Source organism: Hibiscus syriacus, unplaced genomic scaffold, assembly GCF_006381635.1.
Source record: "Hibiscus syriacus cultivar Baekdansim isolate YM2019G1 unplaced genomic scaffold, ASM638163v2 tig00110057_pilon, whole genome shotgun sequence".
Classification (NCBI taxonomy): Eukaryota; Viridiplantae; Streptophyta; class Magnoliopsida; order Malvales; family Malvaceae; genus Hibiscus; species Hibiscus syriacus.
In genome coordinates, this window is record NW_024062581.1 from 469,276 (window position 1) to 494,405 (window position 25,130).

At 32.4% G+C, this 25,130-nt stretch overlaps 1 protein-coding gene across 1 annotated transcript; it reads left to right on the forward strand.

Moving 5' to 3' along the window:
- The first annotated feature begins 23,246 nt into the window (after positions 1-23,246).
- Positions 23,247-24,506, forward strand: LOC120214305 (NAD(P)H-quinone oxidoreductase subunit S, chloroplastic-like). Its single transcript, XM_039212231.1, has 2 exons — positions 23,247-24,054; positions 24,261-24,506. The coding sequence occupies exon 1, from the start codon at positions 23,303-23,305 to the stop codon at positions 24,002-24,004; it is 702 nt and encodes a 233-aa protein (XP_039068162.1). The 5' UTR covers positions 23,247-23,302; the 3' UTR covers positions 24,005-24,054; positions 24,261-24,506.
- The last annotated feature ends 624 nt before the right edge of the window (positions 24,507-25,130 follow it).

A 25,130-nucleotide genomic window follows, 5' to 3' on the forward strand; every position in this document is an offset into this window, starting at 1 on the left:
TTCCCGGTGAAATTTGGTGACCATCGGCCACCAACGGCAGTCGACGGTATCCGACGACGACAGAGTAGCAACCGACAGAGGTAACTCACCGGTAATTGGCCGGTTTTCTAGAGAGAAATGATACCCTCTCTCTAAAAATAATTTAAAAACAAATGAAATAATAAAAAAAAAGTTTGTTATTTGTAGAAAACTTTAGGAGAAATTGCACTTTAAATCCCCTAAGTTTGGTGTGTTTTAAAATAATCACCTGCAGGGACCGTTTTCATATTTTACCCATTTCTGATGTATGTTATGTATTTTTTATTTAGTTTTTGTTTAGTCTCAGTACTTTTAGGCGTGTTTTTCATTCAAGTACCTGAATCTATACATTTTTATTTATTTTTGGAACTTAGGATTAATTATTTTTAATTTAATCAAGGATTTCATATCTCTTATTTTATGTATTTCTAATTTTGACACTTAAGTTTCTGTTATTTTATTTTAGTCACTTAAGTTTCTGGTTTTGCTATTTTAATCCTTTAAGTTAATGTTTTCAAGATCTCTTATCGAGTAAAAGGATTTTCTTTTAAATGAGTAATTCGAATCAAGTCATTAAATTTAAATTTAAATTTTCTCAATTAAGACAACCGATAAATTAAAATGGTACCGAAAGGGCACTTCAAGGGTGTTAATCATTCCTTGACTGTAAACGACTCCTGAACTCATTTTAATCGAATATTTGGTAACCACATACCAATTTTTGTCTTAAAAATGATTTTTTTCTTAAAATTGTTTTTAAAAGACGATTTTAGGTATTCGACCTACCAAACCCAAAGGCCGATAGCGACTCCTTTCATTTTAATTCAAATTAATCCAAGATCGCCAAATTTTCCAAATTAAAAGTCTTAACCGTTTTTTAAAACAATAAATAATTGTTCCTCCTAAAAATGGTTATGACAAAGAGTAATTAAGGATTTATAATGTTTTGTCTACTTACCCAACTCTTTTTCTATGCTACAAAGAGAACTGGAACAGAAAATAAACAAAATCAGAAAAAATGTAAGTACAAGGAATCATACTCCATGCCTTTTACATGCAAAGTGAGCGCTATATTGTATGCCATAATTTATGTCTTATATTGATTATGTACATTTAGGAAATATATTTGATCAAGAAAAATGACAAAGTTATCCTTAAAAGATGATTGATAGATTTGATTTATTTGTTTTGATAGGTGTAAAAGAGTGTGACATATATAGGTAAAAAAGAAAATACAAATATTATTGTTTGTTGGATTTTCTAATAGGACATTTAAATGAGATAATTTTAAAAATAAATAAAAGACACATTAATTGGGATTGGGACGGAAAGAGTATAATTTTGAAAAATAACTTACATATACTATGAAATCAAAATGAGTATCATGATACCGCTTACTCTTAAAACATGTTATATCAAGCTTCTTTTATCTACTTACTAATTTTAGAATAATAATCTATTTATTTAAAACATGAATTAGGTCTATCATCCATTATTTAAAGTAGATGCATCAATTCAATTATTGAAAACCAAAATAAGAAGAACCACTCATTTCTTTTATGATTCACAAGCTTAAGACTTATTTGAATTTGATTGTGCAAGTTAATTTATGAAACCATAATAAAAAATTGAAGTCTGTCGTTTCTATCTTAATGAATTCACAAAACCCTAGAGACATATAACGCTTTGTTACTAGAAATGCTTGTTACTAGAAATGCCACAAAATATACATTGACAAATCAGTGTTAGTTGGATCAATCTATAACATATCATCAAACTTTTATTTCATTTTTACACTATTGTGATGTACAAGTTTTTCATATTCAAGCAAATTGCATGCTCTTTATGCTTCCACATATTCAACATCACAACATAAACATTTAACATGCTAACATTACCATAATTATTACATTATCAAATTTCGTAGAACTAGCCACATGAAAATACCATCATATAACCTTATCACATATATAAGCATGCATAAACTCAACCTACCCTAACATAGCAACCAACATATTTGTATACACTAACATACTTTAATACCGTTAGACTTGTAATGTTGGTGTCGAGACGATGCTTAAGCTCGATAATTTTTTATTTTTAAAAAAACTTATATTTGAATTCCTTTGAAAACCCGATTTTTGAAAAATAAACTTGAAATTGCCATCCATAATTTGAAGCTAGGTATGATCAAACTCTTATAAAATTATCTTTTATAAGAAATATTTTAAAACCCTTTTTAAAAGATGAAATTTCTAGTTTGACCTTAGAAACTAAATAAAGAAAACAAAATAAGTTCACGAGTCAATTATTTGTGAGAAAAGTGTTGAAAAATATATTGATGCAAATCGAGGTGTTAGCACTGACTAAAAAATATTAAATAAAATAACCAATTAGAATGATAATCTTGTCATCTTATTAGCCACATTGATGTGTGTAATCGCTACAATATACTAATAGCCCCCCAGATTAGCACAGCTCTCTAAATTTCGTACACCCAAAAAGTGGAGTGAACTTCGATACTACTACTCTTCTCTTGAAACTTAGAATTAGAACTCAGAAACATCATGAAAACACTACGAAGTAGGGGAGTGTTTCAAAGCAAATATTTTCTTGGGATAGATCAAAATGAGAACACTTGCCCGCTATTTATAAGCTAAATAATGAGGGCAAAAATGTCATTTCATTCAAAAACATTAAAATGCTATTTAAAACAAATTCAATAGCATTAAAAATGCTAGCATGAATAATATTCTCTCTTTAATGAGAAAGAATTCTTTCGTAAAAAATGAGAGCAATGAAGTTAAAACACGAAAAGAGCAATATCGAGATTAGTTGCTTAAGCACAAGTGAATGTATCTGGAACTAGTACATAGTGATGATGAGTAATTCTTCTCTTAGATTAGTGAAAGAATCTTGAACTTTCTAAGATAAGGGTGAACTCATAACACACCACTAACCCTTCATCCACCAAAGTTCTCAATGTGTCAACAAAGTATATATATAGTAAGTGTACTAGAAAAATTACCCAACATTTTTCATAGAATGTGGCTAATCATTCTTACTAGCATAGGTTATTTCATCAAGTTTATCTCAAGATAAACCGCCCGAAACCAAGCTATGAAATAATTAAGAACTTTTACAACAGCTTATCCTCACAATAGGTAAGGTGACTTTCTTCAAGTTTATATTAAATGAACCACTCAAACTCTTTGATAAGAAATCATTAAGAATAAATATTCAACCTCATTAATCGATGAATTCAATATACCCTTCTCACTCGGATCACTCAAACACTTGGGTTTGAATTCATTAAGAGTTTTAATAAAACTTATCTTCTCTAGCGGTATGTTTATCTAGTACTTCGTGATTAGTACTACCCTCTCAACTCTGGGTTATGAACTTGTTAACAATAGATATTCAACCAAAATTGATAAATTAATCAAGTCTTTCTCACAAAGACCACACAAAGCATGTGCTATGAATTTATTAAGAGCAATCAAACTCATCTTGTACATGTACATTATTCATCATAGAGATAGATGTACACTATGACTCTTTTCATGGCTTTGTTTAACCACATTGAACTTAGATAACTAAGTTGGGTATCCACCATGAATTCAACCAATGGGCTTTATACCCATCCCCTTGACGAATCAAGAACCATTTCCAACTTTAACCTTTAGTAAGTGGATCAACTAGGTTTCTCTCTAACTTTAATCAACATTTTAAGACACCTCCACGTTTTTTACATTTTTAGGATATAAATAAATCCATAAGTGTTTTGGACAACATGTAAACAAATTCTCTTACACATATACTCAATCATACAAGAGTAAACTTTGTCATGAATTTTAACCATAAAACCATGTTTAACAAACTCAAATATTGTTTACACGTATATTCTCAAAGTTTTGAAAAATTACTAATCATTAAGATTAATATGCATAATCTTAAACGATCATGAAATTCCTTATATCTCAAAAGGAATTTTTTTCTTAGTTCTTCGTAAGAAGTGTTTAGGAATATGATTTAAGAGGAATTTCAATTTTTCCTAACAATAGGAAAAATTATCTTAAGTTTAAAACAAGAGATTTCAACACAACTCCTAAGATAGACTATATCTTTTCCATTTTTCTACTTAAGGAAAATTACTCAAAGATTTAATAACTACAATTAATCTTTTAGTAGCAGTAATGTCTATCATATTCTCATTCATATTATTCAACAGGTTAGACCTAAAGAGATATCACATATTTATTTACTATGACTAAATTTGGTATTCTGCTCAAGTAAATTAATCTCTACTCTTCTAACTTTTACACTAAGTTTAAACAGATCTTGACTAGTCATAGTATTTTTATAAATTGAAATAGCGAGCATAGTAATAAACAATGCACTAAGTAGGTTTCTATGAAAGAGTTGTGGTGCACTAGGCACGCTTAAGTACCATGTCTACATAGAATCAATCCTAGACATGCACTTTCATACTCATCACACTATTTTTCAATAAATCATTTATAATTTTTTTCTCTAAATTAAGGTCTCTTAAAGAATTATACTTGATACTTTTACTCACAACAATATCTTGTTGAGCATACACGTCACTACCATCTTAGCCTTAGTCTTACTAGTTTTTCATTACCTTAGCCTTAACAAGTGGTTTATCTTATTTCACAATATGTCCGCTAAGAATTAAAGACTAACTTAAAGACTTATTTATTCTAATTCATGTATTTAAAAAACATGAATTAACAAGCAACAAATATAATAATTAGACCTCATAGTTAGAATCATATTTCTCAAGCACTCTTGTTCATTCTCACCATGCTTGCAACTTCAGCCTTTGCATCATCATCTTTAACCAAAATGACTTTGAAATTTATCGATCTTCGAATTAGAACAAATTCAATAAAATTGGTCTTTGAAATCTACTAATAGTAATAAATTTTTACTAAAAAATATTGATGGTAATAAAATCCTTATCTTTAGTATTATGTCTTTATTCTCAACAGATGGCAGAATGTAGATCAGAGTTTGACAACTATTTGATTTAGAGAATCTTCTCATTTCAGTTTCACCAGCTCTATACTTCTCCAAAATTGCACCCCTGTTTTCTTTATAAATTTATAAATTTCTAAAAAGAGATTTTTAGTTTGTTTAATTGATATCTTTTGGTGTTTTTCTTATCGTCGGTTTGCTTTTTTTTTCCTGGGGGTTGTTTCTCCCCTTAGTTTGTTTGGTTTCTTTGTAAGTTTTTATTCAGTCTCAATAAATTATCAGCTAAACCGTTAAAAAAATGTGTAACCTTAAATATTAAAACAACTATTGATGCGTAAAACAACCGAGAATTAATGGCCACTTAAAAGTATCCAACATTTTAATCAAATTTATAGAACGGTTTGAATGTTTAAAAAGCAGAAAATATGACAACTTTTAGTGATCGTTTCAATATTAAATAACGGCCACTTAATAGCAGTAAAACTAACTTTAAAACAATTAGGTCCGTTCGGTTCTATAAAATATTTTATGTTTTTATTTTTAGAAAATAGGTTTTATTTCCAGTTTCTTAAAAATTTAAAAACAAATGAAAACTTAAATTCAAAAATAAAAAAATGTGAAAATATATTTGATTATTAATTTTTTAAAATACAGATGAATAAATAGTTATTAAATAATTAAATTAAAATATAATTATTAAAAAAATTCAGTACATATTTTTAACATTTGAGTTCTTCAAAAACAATAAAATTGAGAAGAAATTTCATAAAACAAACAATTTATTTAATCTTTTGATCAAATCAAACCGTAAAGACGATTACATGACAGTTCAAAAAGTTTACATGATAATCTACAATGTTGATGCGACTGTTTATTATGTTATTGTGGCAGTACACGATGTATAATGATGTGGTAAATGAGTTTAATTGATTTTTTTACTAAGTTTGAGGGTCTAAATAATTTTTTACTATGTTTGAGGGTCTAATTAATGGTTTAGAAAGTTTGAGGACTTATTTCATGTACCTATGGTAGAGTTCTTCTCTATGATGACCAAGCATATTAAAACAAGAATTTAGAATGGTCAAATTGGGATCGTTTGGATTTGGAGGTTGAGGAGGAATAGGATTAGGTGGTCGGTTAGAGTGACTTGAAGAGGTCCTAGGGCGTTTAGGATTGGACATGGTTTAAGAATCGGAATTGGATGGGTAACCTGCAAATTTAAAAACATGTATGCAATATAATTAATCCCAAAACTCAAATGAGTCCGCAATAATTGAAGGTTCTCTAAACCGAATCCTAATGGGCAAAGTTTTTGAAATTTTTTTGAAAACAACATTTGAAAAATCAGTGTATAGTTTTCAAATCAACATAATTAGAACAAAAACATCAAATTCAAAATTAAATTAAGATTTTCGATTTTTTTATTATTTCGAAATTCTTGAAAAGTCTTGAAAAATTTAGTGTTTTTGATGAAATTAATTATAAAATATGTTTCTAAACACTAAATAATCAATGTCCGATATAATGTTCATCCTAGAACTAAGCTAAACTAGTTCTAAAATCAAAATTTGATAAAATAGGAGTTTTTAGAAAAATACCTTGAAAAATCTTGGATTGAGAGGAATGTGATGATGTTTTGCAAGATTTGATGATGTTAGCAGGATTTGGAGATGAAAGCTTGATGATTCTGACTATTTTTCGTTGATTTTGAGCAAAAGAGAGTATAGGGAGAGAGAGAGGGATGAACGACGGTTAAGAGTGTTTGAAAGGGTTTTGAGAAAATGAAGAAAAACAGGGTTTTTATCCAAAAACCCAACGGATGCATCGATGCATGGCCTTGTGCATCGATGTACATTCAAGGAGTGCATCGGTGCATCTTCATGATGTATCGATGCACATTCAAAGGGATGCATCGATTCACTATTCAGTGTATCAATGCATTATGCATAAAAATGTCAAAAATCCGTTTTAAACACTTAAAATGCTAAATTAATTAGCTCTAGTGGTATTGGCAACTCATATATTGAAAATTAATCATGTTCAATCAATCAATTTTATCCTTAAACTACATTTGAACATAAAATTAATTTTCACCAAGTTCATAAACTCCCCCTAACTAATAGCAAAGAATGCAATCAAAAGTGTTGTTTTATAAGCATTTTCAAATGTAACTTAAAAGTGCTAAAATTATTTTAAACACTAAGTGAAGATAGTCAGTTAAACCTAATTCTCTCCTAAGTGTCCAAAATCTTTCTTTGTCTAAAGGTTTTGTAAAAATATCCGCTAATTGGTGCAAAGTATCAACAAATTCTAGAATTATATCTTCCTTAGCGACATGTCTCTAATGAAGTGATGTCTTATTTCAATGTGCTTAGTTCTAGAATGTTGGATGAGATTATTAGTGAGACAAATAGCACTAGTATTATCACACTTGATAGGAATGGTACCTACTTCAATTTCATAATCAAAAAGTTATTGTTTCATCCATAAATCTTGTGCACAACAACTACCGGCTGAAATGTATTCCGCTTCAGTGTAGATAATGCAACACAATTTTGTTTCTTTGAAAACCAAGAAATCAACATATTTCCAAGGAATTGGCAAGTAACGGAGGTGCTTTTCCTATTTAATTTGCATCCTCCATAATCCGCATCAAAGAAGGCATGCAAGCTAAAGCTAGAGTCTCTAGGATACCAAAGTCCTAAACTAGGAGTGTCCTTAAGGTATCTAAAGATTCTCTTAACATCTAGTAAATGTGATTCCTTAGGACATGATTGAAATCTAGCACATAAGCAAACACTAAACATAATGTCAGGTCTACTTGCGGTTAAATAAAGAAAAGAGCCAATCATTGACCTATATAATTTAACATCCACACATTTACCTCCTTCATCTATGTCAAGCTTTGTAGAAGAGCTCATTGGAGTTACAAGAGGTTTTCCATTTTCCAGTACAAACTTCTTGAGCATATTCTTGACGTACTTAGCTTGATTGATGAAGATACCATCTTTTCTTTGCTTGATTTGGAGTCCCAAGAAAAATGAGAGCTCCCCCATCATGCTCATCTCGAATTCACTTTGCATTAGCTTAGAAAATTCTTGGCAAATAACATTATTATTAGAACCAAATATTCTATCATCAACATAAACTTGAACTACTAATAAATCTTTGCCTTTATGCTTTAAAAACAATGTAGTGTCAACCTTCCCTTTTGAAAAACCTTTTTCGATTAAAAAATTTGACAATCTTTCATACCAAGCTCTAGGAGCTTGTTTTAAACCATAAAGCGCTTTTGTCAATTTAAGAACACGATTTGGAAATTTTGAATCTTCAATACCAGGAGGTTGTTCCACATATACTTCTTCTTTTATAAAACCATTTAAAAATGCACTTTTAACATCCATTTGATATAATTTAAATTCATGAAAACATGCAAATGCTAATAACATTCTAATTGCTTCCATCCTAGCTACGGGAGCATATGTTTCATCATAGTCTATGTCTTCTTCTTGAGTATAGCCTTGAGCAACAAGTCTAGCCTTGTTTATCACTATATTACCAATTTCATCAAGCTTAATCCTAAATACACATCTAGTACCTATAGTAGACTTATTACTAGGCCTTTCAACTAATGTCCATACTTTACTTCTCTCAAATTGATTTAACTCTTCTTGTATAGCCATAATCCAATGTTCATAATTTAATGCTTCTTTAATATTCTTAAGCTCTATGCATGAGATAAATGCAACATAATTACAAATATTTCTAAGAGAAGATCGAGTTCTTACCCCTTTTGATGGATCACTTATAATCTCACCATCCTTGACATAGTTATACTCTCTTAGGTAAGATACTTCCCTTTCTTTAATGGTTGGATTCTCGAGGGGATCATGGATTTCCTCATCTTTTATTTCTTCATTTGATGATGGTTTTCCAACATCATTTCTAACATTATTTGCTTGTATAATACCTATATCATCATCAACACAAGAATCCTTCCTCGGAAGGAGATTATCATCAAAAACAACATGTATAGACTCTTCTACAACTAAAGTTCTTTTATTAAATACTCGATAAGCTTTAGAATTTAAGGAATAACCTTGAAAAATTCCTTCATCACTTTTAGCATCAAATTTGCCAAGGTTGTCTTTACCGTTGTTTAAAACAAAACATTTACATCCAAAAGGATGAAAATAGCTAATGTTAGGCTTTTTTAGTTTTAAAAAGTTCATATGGAGGTTTCTTCAAAATAGGACTAATCATTACTTGATTAATAACATAACAAGCGGTATTTGTGGCTTCCGCCCAAAAATATTTTGGCAAATTATTTTCACAAAGCATGGTTCTAGTCATTTCTTCTAAAGTTCGATTTTTCCTCTCAACAACTCCATTTTGTTGAGGAGTTCTAGGTGCTGAAAAATTATGGCTAATACCATTAGAATTACAAAATTCAGTAAATCCAAGATTTTCAAATTCAGTTCCATTATCACTCCTAACACTAGTTATAGAGTAACATTTTTCGTTTTGGATTACTTTTGAAAACGTGATGAATTTTTCTAATGCTTCATCTTTTGTAGTTAAGAATAGAACCCAAGTATATATAGAATAGTCATTTACTAATACAAATGCATATTGTTTTCCACCCAAGCTAGTAGTCCTAGTTGGCCCAAAAAGATCTATATGGATCAATTGTAATACTCTACTAGTTGATACGCCATTAATGGATTTAAAAGAAATTCTCTTTTGTTTTCCTTTAGCACAAGCATCGCATATTTTATCATTATCAAATTTTAGTTTAGGTAACCCTCGAACTAAATCTCCTTGAATTAACCGTTGCAAAACACTCATACTAGCATGTCCTAGTGTCCTATGCCATAACCAACTATCATACTCATCTTTAGCAACTAGGCATAAATTAGTCATATCTATGGAACCTAAATGCACCATGTAAATGTTTCATATTCTATACCAACAAGTATAATCCGATTAGATGCAATGTCAATGACTTTACAACCATTAGTTTCAAACATGATTTGAATCCCTTATCTCATAATTAACTAATACCTAAGAGATTATGCTTTAATCCATTCACATATAAAACATTTTTAATTTGTATGGAATAGGTATTACCTATTGTACCTATACCTTCAATGTGACATTTTGAATTATCACCAAAAGTCACTTCTCCTCCATATTTGGCGTTAAGCTCTATGAACTGACTTTTGTCTACGGTCATGTGTCTTTAGTATCCACTATCAAGGTACCATAAGTTTGAATTTGTTTCACGTGCCTTGTAGCAATGCTCATTTTCCTACAAACATAGATTAATTTTTGATTTTTGGTACCCAAATTCTTTTGGGTCCATATTCATTACTTCCAAAATCCTAGTCCCCTTAGGTATCCATTTGTGTAGGATATCCTTATCTTTAGTAGTAATGAGTTCTTTAGGAACCCATATACTGTTAGAGTATGCCCAAATACCAATCATATGATGATTGTAATAATACTTTTATTTACAGATTTTATTGAATAAAGGCATTACCGCTATTATTTTCAGTTATATATATGTGTTTAACATAAACAGGAAGATGATAAAGTCTATATAATGACATAATTGTTATTATTAAAAGATCGTTAGTCAAGTATTATTATGGGCATGGATAATAATAATACGCTTAAGACTAACATGTTATTGATTGATGACAATGAGTAGTCATTGACATAGAGATGTCAGAATTGATACATGATTATATTGTTAGAGAACAATGTATTGGATTGACCCACCATGAGCATATGTCTTGGATTATTATGTGACAGTCATAATATTGCTCATGGTGATGACTATATGTATGATCCTCAGACTTGAGATCAATACTATCCCAACATATATTGTTGTATGTTTTGATGCAGCTAAACAAGCTCCGTAACTGGTTGCTCTATAAAGACTATTATTGAATATATCTCAATATATGTAGTGGGTGTGTATGATTAAGATAGGATATGTCCTTCCTACATAATAGGAAAGGTATCACAGGCCACTTGATTGAGTAAGACTAGAAACGCATGGCCATGCTTGAATAAGTTGATATGAAATATCATAAACTATTCGTTAATTAAAGTTTATTCTAGAAATCAAGAAACAATAGATGGGCTATACAAGTGTGACTATTCCAAGACTTGTGCCTATTCTAGATATAAAGGACATAAGGATATAATACATAAAAGAGTTAATCACCAAGATGATATGTCGAATCATATTTTCTTGTAACTTAGGTGACAATGATATATTGCTAGATGTCACTCATTGTATGTAATATTAGAACTGTTCTAATAATTACTTCTAATGTTACAAGAACCTACAGGGTCACACCCTAAGATTGAAACGAGCAAAGATGTACAATTTGTTGTACGTTACTAAAATATATATAGAGTTAATTAAGTATATATTTTTATAATCTCGAATAATTTCAATTAATTAAATATAGATTTAATTAATTTGAAATAATAAAATCCCTGATATGATTAGGGTAACTTGGATATAAAAGGATTATTAAATTCCAATTAATTAAATATAGATTTAATTAATTTGAAATAATAAAAACCCTAATATGACTAGGGTAACTTGGCTATAAAAGGGTGTGTTAGGTCTAGCAGCCGTTTTTGGTAAAAAAAGAAAACACACAAAACTTTCAGCCACTTTCTCTCAAAATTCTTTTGGGGGAAAACAAAATTGCTCTCAATCGGGTGATCTGAGTAGAGGCCGAGACGTGATTTCGTGGAGGCTTATAATTCGAACCGATCTACACCACCATATTCACTGCTTTCCTTGCTATTTTTCAAGGAACCCGTTGTAAGTATTCGCATCTTTTCTTCTTGATTTCAGTTTTTCGTACTTGGATAGCTGGTGAGACCGTCGAGTTTTGTTTCCGCTGCGCCATGGGGTGCGCCGACGGTCCCAACATTGGCATCAGAGCCACTTGTACGATCTGGATTTAGGTTAAATTTTTTGTTGATGCGATATTATGAGATGCATGTTCTAGATATATCGATTTTGGTAAATATACTGATATTATTGTTCGAATCGATAACCACAACGATTTATATATTAATTTATTAAAATGTTTTTCAATCAATTTGTTGTTGGATGATCTATGGGAGTAAGATAGCAGATCGCGTTTGGAAGTGGAACAATGGTTGTTCCGATGCAGAAAACCTTCATGATTGAAAATCCCAAAAGCCCCTTGACCCCGCAAAGGGCTTCGCCCATTGACCCTCATTAGCAGTACAAATTGAAGGCCCATATTAATATTTTTAACAATCAAATATATATGATATGTTTGTTTTGCACGATGTTTGATATGCATGGTTATAGCCCTTATTCAATTTACAATGGTTTATTTTGAAATACGATCTGCGAGCCGTGCCTTACTATATCTCTGTTGTATTTATCTTCTCATCTTACTCCCTCGTATGTAAAATGAGTTTCTTTTAAAATTGTAATTCTATGAAGAATCGCAATGAGCAGAAGAATGGCGAGAAGATACCTAGAGAGCAGTCTTAGGCTTTAGAGTTCTTGGTTCTCCCATTGGCTTGGGATGAGCCACCTTAGTCATTATTTTGGGCTATAACCATTGCATCTTATTTATTGCTATATTTGTTATGTATGCAATGCATCAAATGATAAAATAAGAATAAATATTGATGAGATCAATAAGGGCCTAGTATTAAAACGAAAAATGATGAGATAATAATGCAAATCCCTCTTTATAATCTAAGTTAACTTAACCGTCCAATATTTACCCTCGTTAAGGCTTTGATCGATATTGTGTGGGCTTTGCCAAAGCAATGGCACATAAATCTATCTTGGTTAAACACGAAGAATAAGAAGTGATATTCACCGGTTGAAATATTGGTAATAACTTAGCTAGGTTATTCTAATAGGATTAGAAACCTAGAGGCTAAATATTTGGATAAGTCATGAGATGACTTGAACAAAAGTTGTTCACCAAAATGAGGAGTTACATAAGATGTAACTAGTAATGTGTTACTTACCTAATAATCACTATCCTAAAAGAAAAGCCAAAGTTGATTTACTCACCCACTAGAAAAAAATTCGTTGATTTTTTTCGAAATTAAAACAGAGAGGGTTTTTAATTTTGAATAAAATAGTAGGAGTAATTTGTAAATAAAATCCTATTTATAAATTTTAATTCGGTAAATTTACTTACTTTAATATTTCGATTGCTGTAGATTTAATGGGAAACAACACTTTATCACTGCGATCACTCCTTGAGAAGGATAAACTTAATGGCATAAACTTCCTTGACTGGTTTCGTAATTTAAGAATTGTTCTCAAACAGGAAAGGAAGGAATATGTCATTGAGGAACCTGTTCCTGATGTACCGACAGCTAATGCTTCCAAAGCTGACAAAGACAAATTCAAGAAACATATGGTTGATATGTTAGATGTTGGATGTCTAATGCTTGCCACCATGACTCCTAAGCTTCAGAAGCAACATGAGGACATGGTTGCATATGAGATGATTCAAAATATCAAAGAAATATATGAAGGGCAAGCACGTCAAGAGAGGTATGAGACCTCTAAATCTCTATTTCAATGTAAAATGGCAGAGGGAACTCCTGTAGGAGCTCATGTCATCAAGATGATGGGCTACATCCAACGTTGGAAAAACTGGGATTCCCTCTCAAAGATGAATTGGCTACCGATATTATCCTGCAATCGTTGCCAGATAGCTTTAGCCAATTTGTCCTTAATTTCAACATTAATGAAATTAACAAGACTTTGCCACAGTTACTTGGCATGTTACAAACTGCTGAAAGTAACATGAAAAAGGTTGGACCTAAGCCCATTCTGATGGTCCACAAGGACAAAGGAAAGGGAAAGAAAAAGATAGTGGCAAAGTCTAAGGGCAATGGTAAGACCAAACCAAAAGGGAAAAATGCATTGAAACCCAAAGGGGGAGTTAGCAAAGAAGGAAAATGTTTCCATTGTGATAAGACCGGACACTGGAAGAGAAACTGCCCTGTTTACCTTGAAGAGGTCAAGAAGGCAAAAGCAAACAGAACGTTTGTTTTAGGTATTTATGTTATTGATGTTAATTTGTCAACATCTACTTCTTGGGTATTGGATACCGGCTTGGTTCTCATATTTGTGCTTCTGTACAGGGACTGCAAAAGAGAAGGAATCTGGCTAAAGGAGACGTGGACCTACGAGTGGGAAATGGAGCAAGAGTTGTTGCATTAGCTATAGGGACATATGTTTTATCTTTGCCTAGTGGACTTGATTTAATTTTAGAGGATTGTTATTATGTGCCTAGTTTGACTAAGAACATTATTTCTATTTCATGTTTGGACAAGATTGGTTTTGAGATTATTATTAAGAATAATTGTTGTTCTTTTTATCTCGATAGTGTTTTTTATGGTTCGGCACAATTGTTTAATGGTCTCTATACTTTGGATCAAGAAAACACCATTTATAACATAAATACTAAGAGATCAAAAACAAATGACTCAAATCAAACTTATCTTTGGCATTGTCGTTTAGGCCATATAAGTGAGAAACGCATATCAAAACTCCATAAAGATGGATTCTTAGATTCATTTGTTTTCGAACAATATGATGTATGTGAATCTTCTTGTTGGGAAAAATGACTAAAGCTCCTTTTGATAGTAAAGGTGAGCGAGCAAGTGATTTATTGGGGTTAATACATAGCGATGTATGTGGACCAATGAATACACAAGCCAGAGGTGGATTCCATTACTTCATTACTTTTACCGATGACTTCAGTCGGTATGGGTATATTTATCTTATGCGCCATAAATATGAAGCCCTTGAAAAGTTTAAGGAATTTAAAAATGAAGTACAAAATCAACTAGGCAAGAGTATTAAGGCACTTCGATCAGATCGAGGTGGAGAATACTTAAGCATAGAGTTTGATGAAATCCTAAAAGAATATGGGATTGTCTCACAGCTTACACCACCTGGTACACCACAATTGAATGGAGTTTCTGAAAGAAGGAATCGAACACTGTTAGACATGGTTCGATTGATGATAGTCATAGTGATCTTCTACTTCTTTTTGGGGACATGCACTTGAAACAGCCGCTTTCACACTAAATCGTGTTCCATCTAAATCGGTTCAAAAGACACATACGAGATATGGACCGGGAAACGTCCTAGTATGTCTTTTATGAAGATTTGGGGTTGTGAAGCTTATGTAAAACATCAGATGTCTACAAATCTCGAAACTAAATCTCATAAGTGTATATTTGTTGGATATCCTAAAGAAACTAAGGGATATTATTTCTTCAACCCTAACGAGAACAAAGTGTTTGTTGCTCGAACATGAGTTTTTCTCGAAAGAGAATTTCTCTCAAAGAAAGGGAAGGGTAGAAATATTGAACTTGGAGAAGTTAAGAGCAACAGATAAATGAACCTGAAGTTAAGCATGTTTCACAAGTTGTTGAGGAGCATTCAACAGATTTAGAAACACAATCACTGCTTAAATCCATAAGAGAACATCGTGCACCTGAGAGATTTGGATTTCTCGTTACGACACATGGAGATGTTCTTCTTATGGATCAAGATGAGCCCAAGACTTATCAAGAGGCAGTGTCTAGCCCAGACTCTGAGAAATGTCTTGAAGCCATGAGATCTGAGATGGATTCCATGTCAGTAAACCAAGTATGGACTTTGGTTGAACCACCTGAAGGGGTCAAACCTATAGGGTGTAAATGGGTTTTCAAGAAGAAAACTGACATAGATGGTAATGTACAAACATACAATGGGTGATTAGTCGCTAAAGGTTTTCGATAAATTCATGGTGTAGACTATGACGAAACATTCTCCCTGTAGCTATGTTTAAGTCTATCCGGATCTTGCTCGCAATAGCTGCATTCCATGATTATGAAATTTGGCAAATGGACGTCAAAACCGCTTTCCTTAATGGAAAACTTGAAGAGGATGTGTATATGACACAACCAGAAGGTTTTGTCTTTCTAGGAAATACTGGAAAGGTTTGTAAGCTACAGAGGTCTAGTTATGGACTAAAGCAAGCTTCTCGAAGCTGGAATCTTCGTTTCAATGATGCAATCAAAGAGTTTGGTTTTATCAGAAATGAAGATGAGCCTTGTGTTTATAAGAAGGCTAGTGGGAGCATTGTTTCTTTCTTAATCTTGTATGTAGACAACATACTCATCATAGGAAATGATATACCTACTTTACAGTCTGTTAAGACTTGGTTAAGTTGTTGTTTTTCTATGAAAGATTTGGGTGAGGCAGCGTATATCTTAGAGTTAAGATCTATAGAGATAGATCACGACGACTTCTAGGTCTAAGTCAAAGTACATATATAAACAAAGTGTTGAAAAGGTTCAGTATGGAAGAATCCAAGAAAGGATTTTTGCCTATGAGACATGGCATTTCTCTTTCGAAGAAAATGTGTCCTTCAACTCCACAAGAAAGAGAACGGATGAATAAGATTCCATATGCTTTGGCTATTGGTTCTATCATGTATGCCATGATATGTTCTCGACCAGATGTATCGTATTCTTTAAGCATGATAAGTCGGTATCAAGTGAACCCTGGTGAAAATCATTGGGTTGTGGTTAAAAATATCCTTAAGTACTTAAGAAGAACTAAGGATAAATTTCTTGTCTATGGAGGAGAGGAAGAGCTTTGTATAAAGGTTATACTGATGCCAGCTTCCAAATTGACAAGGATGACTCACGATCGCAATCGGGTTTTGTGTTTTGTCTAAATGGAGGTGTTGTGAGCTGGAAAAGTTTGAAGAAAGACACAGTAGCTGATTCTACAACAGAGGCTGAATACATTGCAGCTATTGAACCAACAAAAGAGGCTGTTTGGATCAAGAAATTTATAATGAAATTAGGGGTTGTTCCCAGCATATCAGATGCTGTAGAACTCCGTTGTGACAATAATGGATCCATTGCACAAGCAAAGGAACCCAGATCTCATCAACGATCCAAACATATTCTTAGGCGCTTTCATCTTATTCGAGAGATCATTGATCGAGGAGATGTGAAAATATGTAGAGTACACACGGATGACAACATTGTTGATCCCTTGACGAAGCCTCTTACACAGCAGAGGCATGATCGTCACACTGAGTCACTCGGTATTAGATATGTGAGTGATTGGTCTTAGTTCTAGTGGGAGATTGTTAGACTATGCCCAAAGACCAATCATATGACGATTGTAATAATACTTTTATTTACCAATTTTATTGAATAAAGGCATTACCGCTATTATTTTCAGTTATATATATGTGTTTAACATAAACTAGAAGATAATAAAGTCCATATAATGACATAATTGTTATTATTAAAAGATCCCTAGTCAAGTATTATTATGGGCATGGACAATAATAATACGCTTAAGACTAACATGTTATTGATTGATGACAACGAGTTGTCATTGACATAGAGATGTCAGAATTGATACATGATTATATTGTTAGAGAACAATGTATCGGATTGACCCACCATGAGCATATGTCTTGGATTATTATGTGACAGTCATAACATTTCTCATGGTGATGACTATATGTATGATCCTCAGACTTAAGATCAATACTATCCCAACATATATTGTTGTATGTTTTGATGCAGCTAAACAAGCTCCGTAACTGGTTGCTCTATAAAGACTGTTATTGAATATATCTCAATATATGTAGTGGGTGTGTATGATTAAGATAGGATATGTCCTTCCTACATAATAGGAAAGGTATCACAGGCCACTTGATTGAGTAGACTAGAAACGCATGGCCATGCTCAAATAAGTTGATATGAGATATCATAAACTATTCTTTAATTAAAGTCTACTCTAGAAATCAAGAAACAATAGATGGGCTATACAAGTGTGACTATTCCAAGACTTGTGCCTATTCTAGATATAAAGGACATAAGGATATAATACATAAAAGAGTTAATCACCAAGATGATATGTCGAATCATATTTTCTTGTAACTTAGGTGACAATGATATATTGCTAGATGTCACTCATTGTATGTAATATTAGAATTGTTCTAATAATTACTTCTAATGTTACAAGAACCTACAGGGTCACACCCTAAGATTGAAACGAGCAAAGATGTACAATTTTTGTACGTTACTAAAATATATCTAGAGTTAATTAAGTATATATTTTAATAATATCGAATATTTAATTTCAATTAATTAAATATAGATTTAATTAATTTGAAATAATAAAATCCTGATATGATTAGGGTAACTTGGATATAAAAGGATTATTAAATTTCAATTAATTAAATATAGATTTAATTAATTTGAAATAATAAAAACCCTAATATGACTAGGGTAACTTGGTTATAAAAGGGTGTGTTAGGTCTAGCAGTCGTTTTTGGTAAAAAAAAAGAAAACACACAAAACTTTCAGCCACTTTCTCTCAAAATTGTTTTGGGGGAAAACAAAATTGCTCTCAATCGGGTGATCTGAGTAGAGGCCGAGACGTGATTTCGTGAGGCTTACGATTCGAACCGATCTACACCACCAGAATTCACTATTTTCCTTGCTATTTTTCAAGGAACCCGCTGTAAGTATTCGCATCTTTTCTTCCCGATTTCAGTTTTTCGTACTTGGATCGCTGGTGAGACCGTCGAGTTTTGTTTCCGCTGCGCCATGGGGTGCGCCGACGGTCCCAACATATACTTCTAACGATTTTTCCATTAGAGGTTCTTCGGGGACCTCTATGATTGTGTTTTTTAAAACTTTTTCTAAAAAGTTGGATTTTGAATTTTCTCCATTTTCAAAACGTTTTGTTCCAACTTTATCGAAAGAAGCTTAAAAATCATCAATTTTCTTTTGATGATCATCATTGACCTTTGAAAGTAAATTATGCAAATCAGAATTTTCTTTTCAAACTCTTCTAGTTTGATTTGCAAATTTTTTATTTTACTTTCAAGATCATTGTTAGTCTTGGATATGAGATTATTTTCATTTTTCAATTTCGAAATATCATTTTTATATTTTAAAAACAATTTCTCATAATCCGAAGCCAACCCATTATATACCTCTAATAACTCATCATAAGATAAATCATCTAAATAAAATGAGTTAGAGGTTACCTTAGAATCTTCCCTGAATGCCATCAAGCACAAGTTGGCTACTTCTTGTTCCTCTTCATCTGAACCTTCTTCATCGTTCCATGTATCCACGTGAGCCTTGTGCTTATTCGTTGATTGGCCCTTTCTCTTTAATTGTGGGCAATCATATTTGAAATGCCCTAGTTTTTTGCATTCATAGCAAATGATCGGGTCATTCTCTTTTGGTTCATTTTTGAAGCCTTCATTTCGTTTGAATTTTCTTCCTCGGTTAGGCCTCATAATTTTTCTGAACCGTTTGGAAAACAATGCCCATTTCCTCGTCATCGTCATCTTCATCCGAATCACTCTCATCTTTTGTTGATTTGAGAGCAACTCTCACGTTCTTCTTCTTCTCCGTCTCCTTCTTTGGCTCGTCTCTTTTCTCAAGGTCTTCCTCTTCTTTAAGCATCATTTCATGAGTGAGGAGAGAGCCAATAAGTTCATCGAGGGTCAAGGATTTTAAGTTCTTAGCCTCGATGATCGTCGTCTTCTTTGATTGCCAAGCTTTTGGAAGAGAGTAAACTAACTTCCTTACAAGCTTGTCATTTGGAATGATTTCTCCATATGATTTGAGACTATTAACAATCGTGGAGAATCTATCTGTCATAGCTTTGACATCTTCATCCGGTTTCATCCTGAAATTTTCATAGCTATAGGTTAAAAGACTAATTTTAGATTATTTTACCTCGTTTGTGCCTTCATGAGTGACTTGTAGTTTGTCTTATATCTCATTGGTGGTTGTGCAAGATGAAACTCTCCCATACTAATCCGGTCCAAGAGCACAAAAGATAATATGAATAGCTTTGGAATTGAGCTGGAACATTCTTGTCTCTCCTTCATTCCACAATCTTGAGTGAGTGGAGGGTTTGATATATCCGTCTTCTATAATATTCCATGCTCCTATGTCACTTGCTTGAATGAAATACATCATCCTATTCTTCCAATAAGCATAATTATCTCTATTGAAGAAAGGAGGCTTGTTGACGGGCAATGAATCAAAGACCGAAGTCGGAGTTTGAAGTAGAGGTCATTGATGACTTGATTATCGATGTAACTCTTCCCGAATCGACTCAATAGGCGATTAAACCTTTAAATGAGTGAGGCTCTGATACCAATTATTGAGTTAATTGATCGACGAATATGGCTAAGAGGGGGGAGAATTGGCAATTAAAAATTTCGGTGGAAGCTTTTGCAAAAAATTGAAAATATTTGCACAACGATTTAGAGTGGTTCGACTTTCTCAACCAAAGTCTACGTCATTACCTTAGCTATCCACACTAAGGATTTTCCACAAATTCACTAATTTGTCTTTCTTTTGAGGACAAAGAGTAACCTTACAAATCCCTCAAGAATTATACCCCAAATTATTGAGAACACTCTCTCCCAAAGAGAACAATACATATTTTGTAAACTTACAAGAAAATCCTCACAAGGCAAGATGATTGCATAATTATAGAATAAAGAAAGAACACTCAAGAATAATACAATTGAGCACAATAAGTGTTCTTGAAAGAAAAAATGAATATTGAATGAAATAGGCTTGAAAATGCTCAAACTTGAGGTTTGATGCTTTCTCTTTGATTCTCTCTTGATTCTTGTTGATTCTTGTTGATTGTTGTTTCTTGTTATTGATCAATGGCTTCTAAGCTTGTTTAAATAATCCTTCAATTGATTTTGAACGTTGGGATGATTAGTGGAGTCAATGGAGCCATTTAAGTGTGAAAACAATTAATAAAACAGTGGGAGCGTCTGGTGCATCGATGCATAGAGCTAGTGCATCGGTAAACTATGTGTAAAATTCAAATATTTCGACCGTTGGAAGACTTAGTGCATCGGTGCACTAAGAGTGTAACGATGCATAAATATGCTTCGATGTTTTGAAAAAGCTTGGGTGCATCGATGCATGGCTTGTGCATCGGTGCATTGAATGCATTCGATGTTTTCATAAAAACCTGAGTGCATCGATGAATGGTAGTGCATCGATGCATAATATGCATTCGAAATGGTGAGTGCATCGTGCATCGGTGCATTCCTTCACAATTTTGATTTTTGGATTGTTTTTTGTTCGAAATACTTAGTGAAAATTGTTTCAAAAAATATTTTAAGTATAAAACACAACCACTTTAGTAAGGATTGAAATTGAACTTTGAAAGACTTGGAGTAATATTTTGATATTTGAATAATTATATCGAATATACTTAAAAATTTTTTTATAAAATCTTAAAATTAATTTATACTTAGTTTGTTATATCGAAACATCAAAATGTTTTCAATATTTTCTTTTTTTGAAATGGGTTTGAAATGATTTTTTTGTTAATTTGGCTATTTATAGGGGACCTTGGTGTAATTATGAGATTCTTAAATTATTTTCGTAGTCCCTGACCTTTTGATACGTAATTCATTTTGGCCACCTGTTGTAATTTTACCCTTGAATTTTGATTTATTTCAATTTAATCCCTATTTTATCTTTTATATTTTTGAAATTTTACCCCTTAACTCTCCATTTTTCCCTTGCAGCTCACTTTAACATCAATTTGACCCCTGAATTTTGATTTATTTCAATATAATTCATTTTAATATTTAACCACTTTAATTTATTTCTTATTTAAATTTAATCTTTTCTTATCTAACAATGATTCCTTTTTAGGGCTATTTTTAATCGATCAAAGGTAAGTAATTCGGATCGAACACTTAAATTTTAATTTTAAATTTTAAATTTTTTAAATTAAGACAACCGGAAAATCGAATTGGTACCGAAAGGGCAGTACAGGGGTGCTAATCCTTCATTGACTGTAATCGATTCCCGAATCCGATTAATTTCTGGTAAAACACAGATCAAGTAAATGATAAGTTAAGGTGTCCGATCAACATAATTTTAGATGATCGGTGGCGGCTCTAACACGTATATTTAAGTTGAAACCCGATTCTGGCCCACCTGAAGGACGATTACGACATAAGGGTTTGAACATGCGTAAGTTAAGTTAAAAATCTAGATTTCGCATTTTTCTATTTCAAAACAATTTTAATGAAAATACTTAAAACATCTTTTATATGTTTTCATATTTTCACTTATTTTTGTTTTCATTTTCTAATTTTATAAACAAACATGTTTTCTTCAATGTTTTCTATTTTCTAAGAAAAATTCCCTTGAAATCCATTAAAATTCCTTTAAACATATAAAGGAAACTGACATGAGATTTAAATTGGCAATAATATGATATTAAACTGTCAGTTAAATTGATAATTTACATTTGGCAGATTACTTCTATCAGAAAAACAAGCAAATCATTTTGCGATTTCAAAAACCCCAACAAAAATTGCAATTCATATTTCATTGTTCATTGTTTTTTAATAAATATAACTTATACCAAAAATTCATAATTCATATTTCATTGTTTTTCTCTTCTAACAATCGATGCTTCGTATATGAAGAAACTATGTTTTTATTCAATCTCTTATTAGGTTTAGGGTTTTAATTTTATAAAAAAAAATCAGTAGCTCTTTTAGGGTTTTACCCAATCTTTTGTTAATTATGGTAGTATTTGTTTTATATAGGCTTGTATAATTGGACAATTCTTAAGTCAAGATGTCGAGTAGCTTAAGATTCTCAAGTTGAAATTTTTGTTTTAATTTCATAAAAAAAAACAGTCTCTCTTTTAGGTTTAGGGTTTTAATTAGGCTTGTGTAATTGGGCTTTTCTTAATTTAAACTCATTTATTTTTTGTTAGATTTGTTTTCAAATTTTATTTATTTATTTTAATAAAAATAATTAAAAATGTAAATCAAATCAGGTCAACTATTTTATTTATGAATCGGGCCATGTAATTTTTTTTTTAAATTTCATATCGAATCAGATTTGGGATAAAAAAAATATTTCTTAGATGAAATCAAATAGAATAGACTAAAATTCTATCCGATACGTATTCACATCCCAAAATTGGACACTCCTAAAATTTAACTAGACTAAAATTTGGAATCGACCATGACTATCTCTAGATGTAAACATATGATTGGTTAAGTTTATTTAGCTTTTGCCTTATTCATATCCTATGAGCCGAGTTGTTGAAGATAAAATCAGCCAGCAGTTGCAAACAATTGTGGTCAGGATTTCTCCACTCTTGCTTCTGGAAAAAACCACCATGGCTTCTTCATCTTCAATTACTCTCCCAACACTTCAAGGTTCTGTATTCCGATCTCAATTCCTGGGAAAACCCCCCATCACTCATCGTCCTCATAACTCATCTTTCCCGGTTGCCAAACAGCCTAAAAGAGCCGCCTTTTATGCCAGGTTTGATCTATTTGAAATCCTGGGAGGCAGGGGACTCTGCAATGGAGAAAAGGGTATTGAAGTTGAGCTCAAGAGAAACGTGGACGATACTTCATCAGATGTTACTACAGATGTTGAAAGCTCTAGCAGCACACCGATCTCAGTTCCAGACGATGGCTTCGAGAAGGAGATGATGGGGTTGACCGGAGGGTTTCCCGGCGGTGAAAGGGGTCTGATAAAGTTCATTGAAGAAAACCCTCCGCCGGCAAAGCAGTCGGTTTCGGATTCAGTTAGTATTGGTAGGGCTGCCAAGCCGAAATCGCCGGAGTTGCCGCTGTTAATGCCGGGAATGATCGCGATTGTGAAGAACCCGAACAATCCGTTCTACATGTATTGCGGCATTGTGCAGCGGATCACTGATGGGAAAGCTGGGGTTCTTTTCGAAGGCGGAAATTGGGACAGATTGGTCACGTTTCGCCTTGAGGAACTTGAACGCAGAGAAAAAGGTCCTCCGATGAAGAACCCAAAGTCTGTTGTTCTTGAAGATATGCTAGAGAAGAAGGATCCAAACTGATGATTCCGTTTGATTTCGTTTCTGTCTCAAACTCTGTGATGTATGAAATGGTAAGAAGCAGCTTTCGACTATTAATGCTTAGTTAGGAATCACTTGCATAGTGTTCTAGTTCAAATATGAAAACAAATTCATTAATCTTCCAACATGAAGAACCAAAATAAACATACGAACGTTCGTTAAGAAAACCTTTCAATCATGTTGATTTCTTCAACATTGTATTGTGCTGACTATAGACGATCCCCTCATTCTGATTTAGGTGAGGAATCATAACTTGTTATCACGAGGTTCATTCATTGAAGATTTAGGAGGATGAAAAAAGAAAAATCACGACTCACGAGGAGAGCATACATCCTTTCTGATCGTGCCTTACGGCTTATATACTGACCTATATTATGTATGGAGGTAGAATATTAACTATTTGTAGGTCGATAAAGTAGATATGTCACGTTATCGGTGGCAGAATTTATGGATGATGATTGTATCGATAGTTAGGGGTCGTTTGTTTACTGTTGAATAAAATTATTCAGCGCTGGATGTTGAACCGTTCAGCATTCAGCGTATTTGATTCTTACTTCTGAATAAAGACTATGCTGAATGAAACAACAAAACAATGCTGAATGAAACAACAAAATATTGCTAAATGATTCAACATTAAAGTACATTTTGAATCATTAAGCATCCAGTATTTTACCATAATACATATTCTTTTCACATGTTGTCTTATTAAACAATCATATCTTATAATATAATAAATCAATATGAAGGTAAAAATGAAAATATTCATAATTTATATTGTATATTCAGAATCATTATCAAACAGCATGTCACATTCAGAGTCAATTCTGTTAGGTATGGCTCATAAATATACTAGTACGGTACAGGGTTGATTTTGTAATTATGTATCAGGGTTTTCTATTATAAATAGAGATGTAACCTAGACCTAAAATATCATTGAATAAAACTTCTAGCGCCGCCTAGGCACCGAGGATGTAAGCAAATTGCCGAACCTCGTAAAATTCTCGTGTTCTTTTGTTTTCTTTACCCGTTTTTGTCAACAATTGGTATCAGATGTCAGGAGCAAAATTCGAAGTCGCGAAATTTGATGGTCAGGGTAACTTCGGATTAT

Bases quoted from the DNA above. Each gene is read 5' to 3' on its own strand.
- LOC120214305 (XM_039212231.1), top strand. From the start codon at position 23,303: ATGGCTTCTTCATCTTCAATTACTCTCCCAACACTTCAAGGTTCTGTA.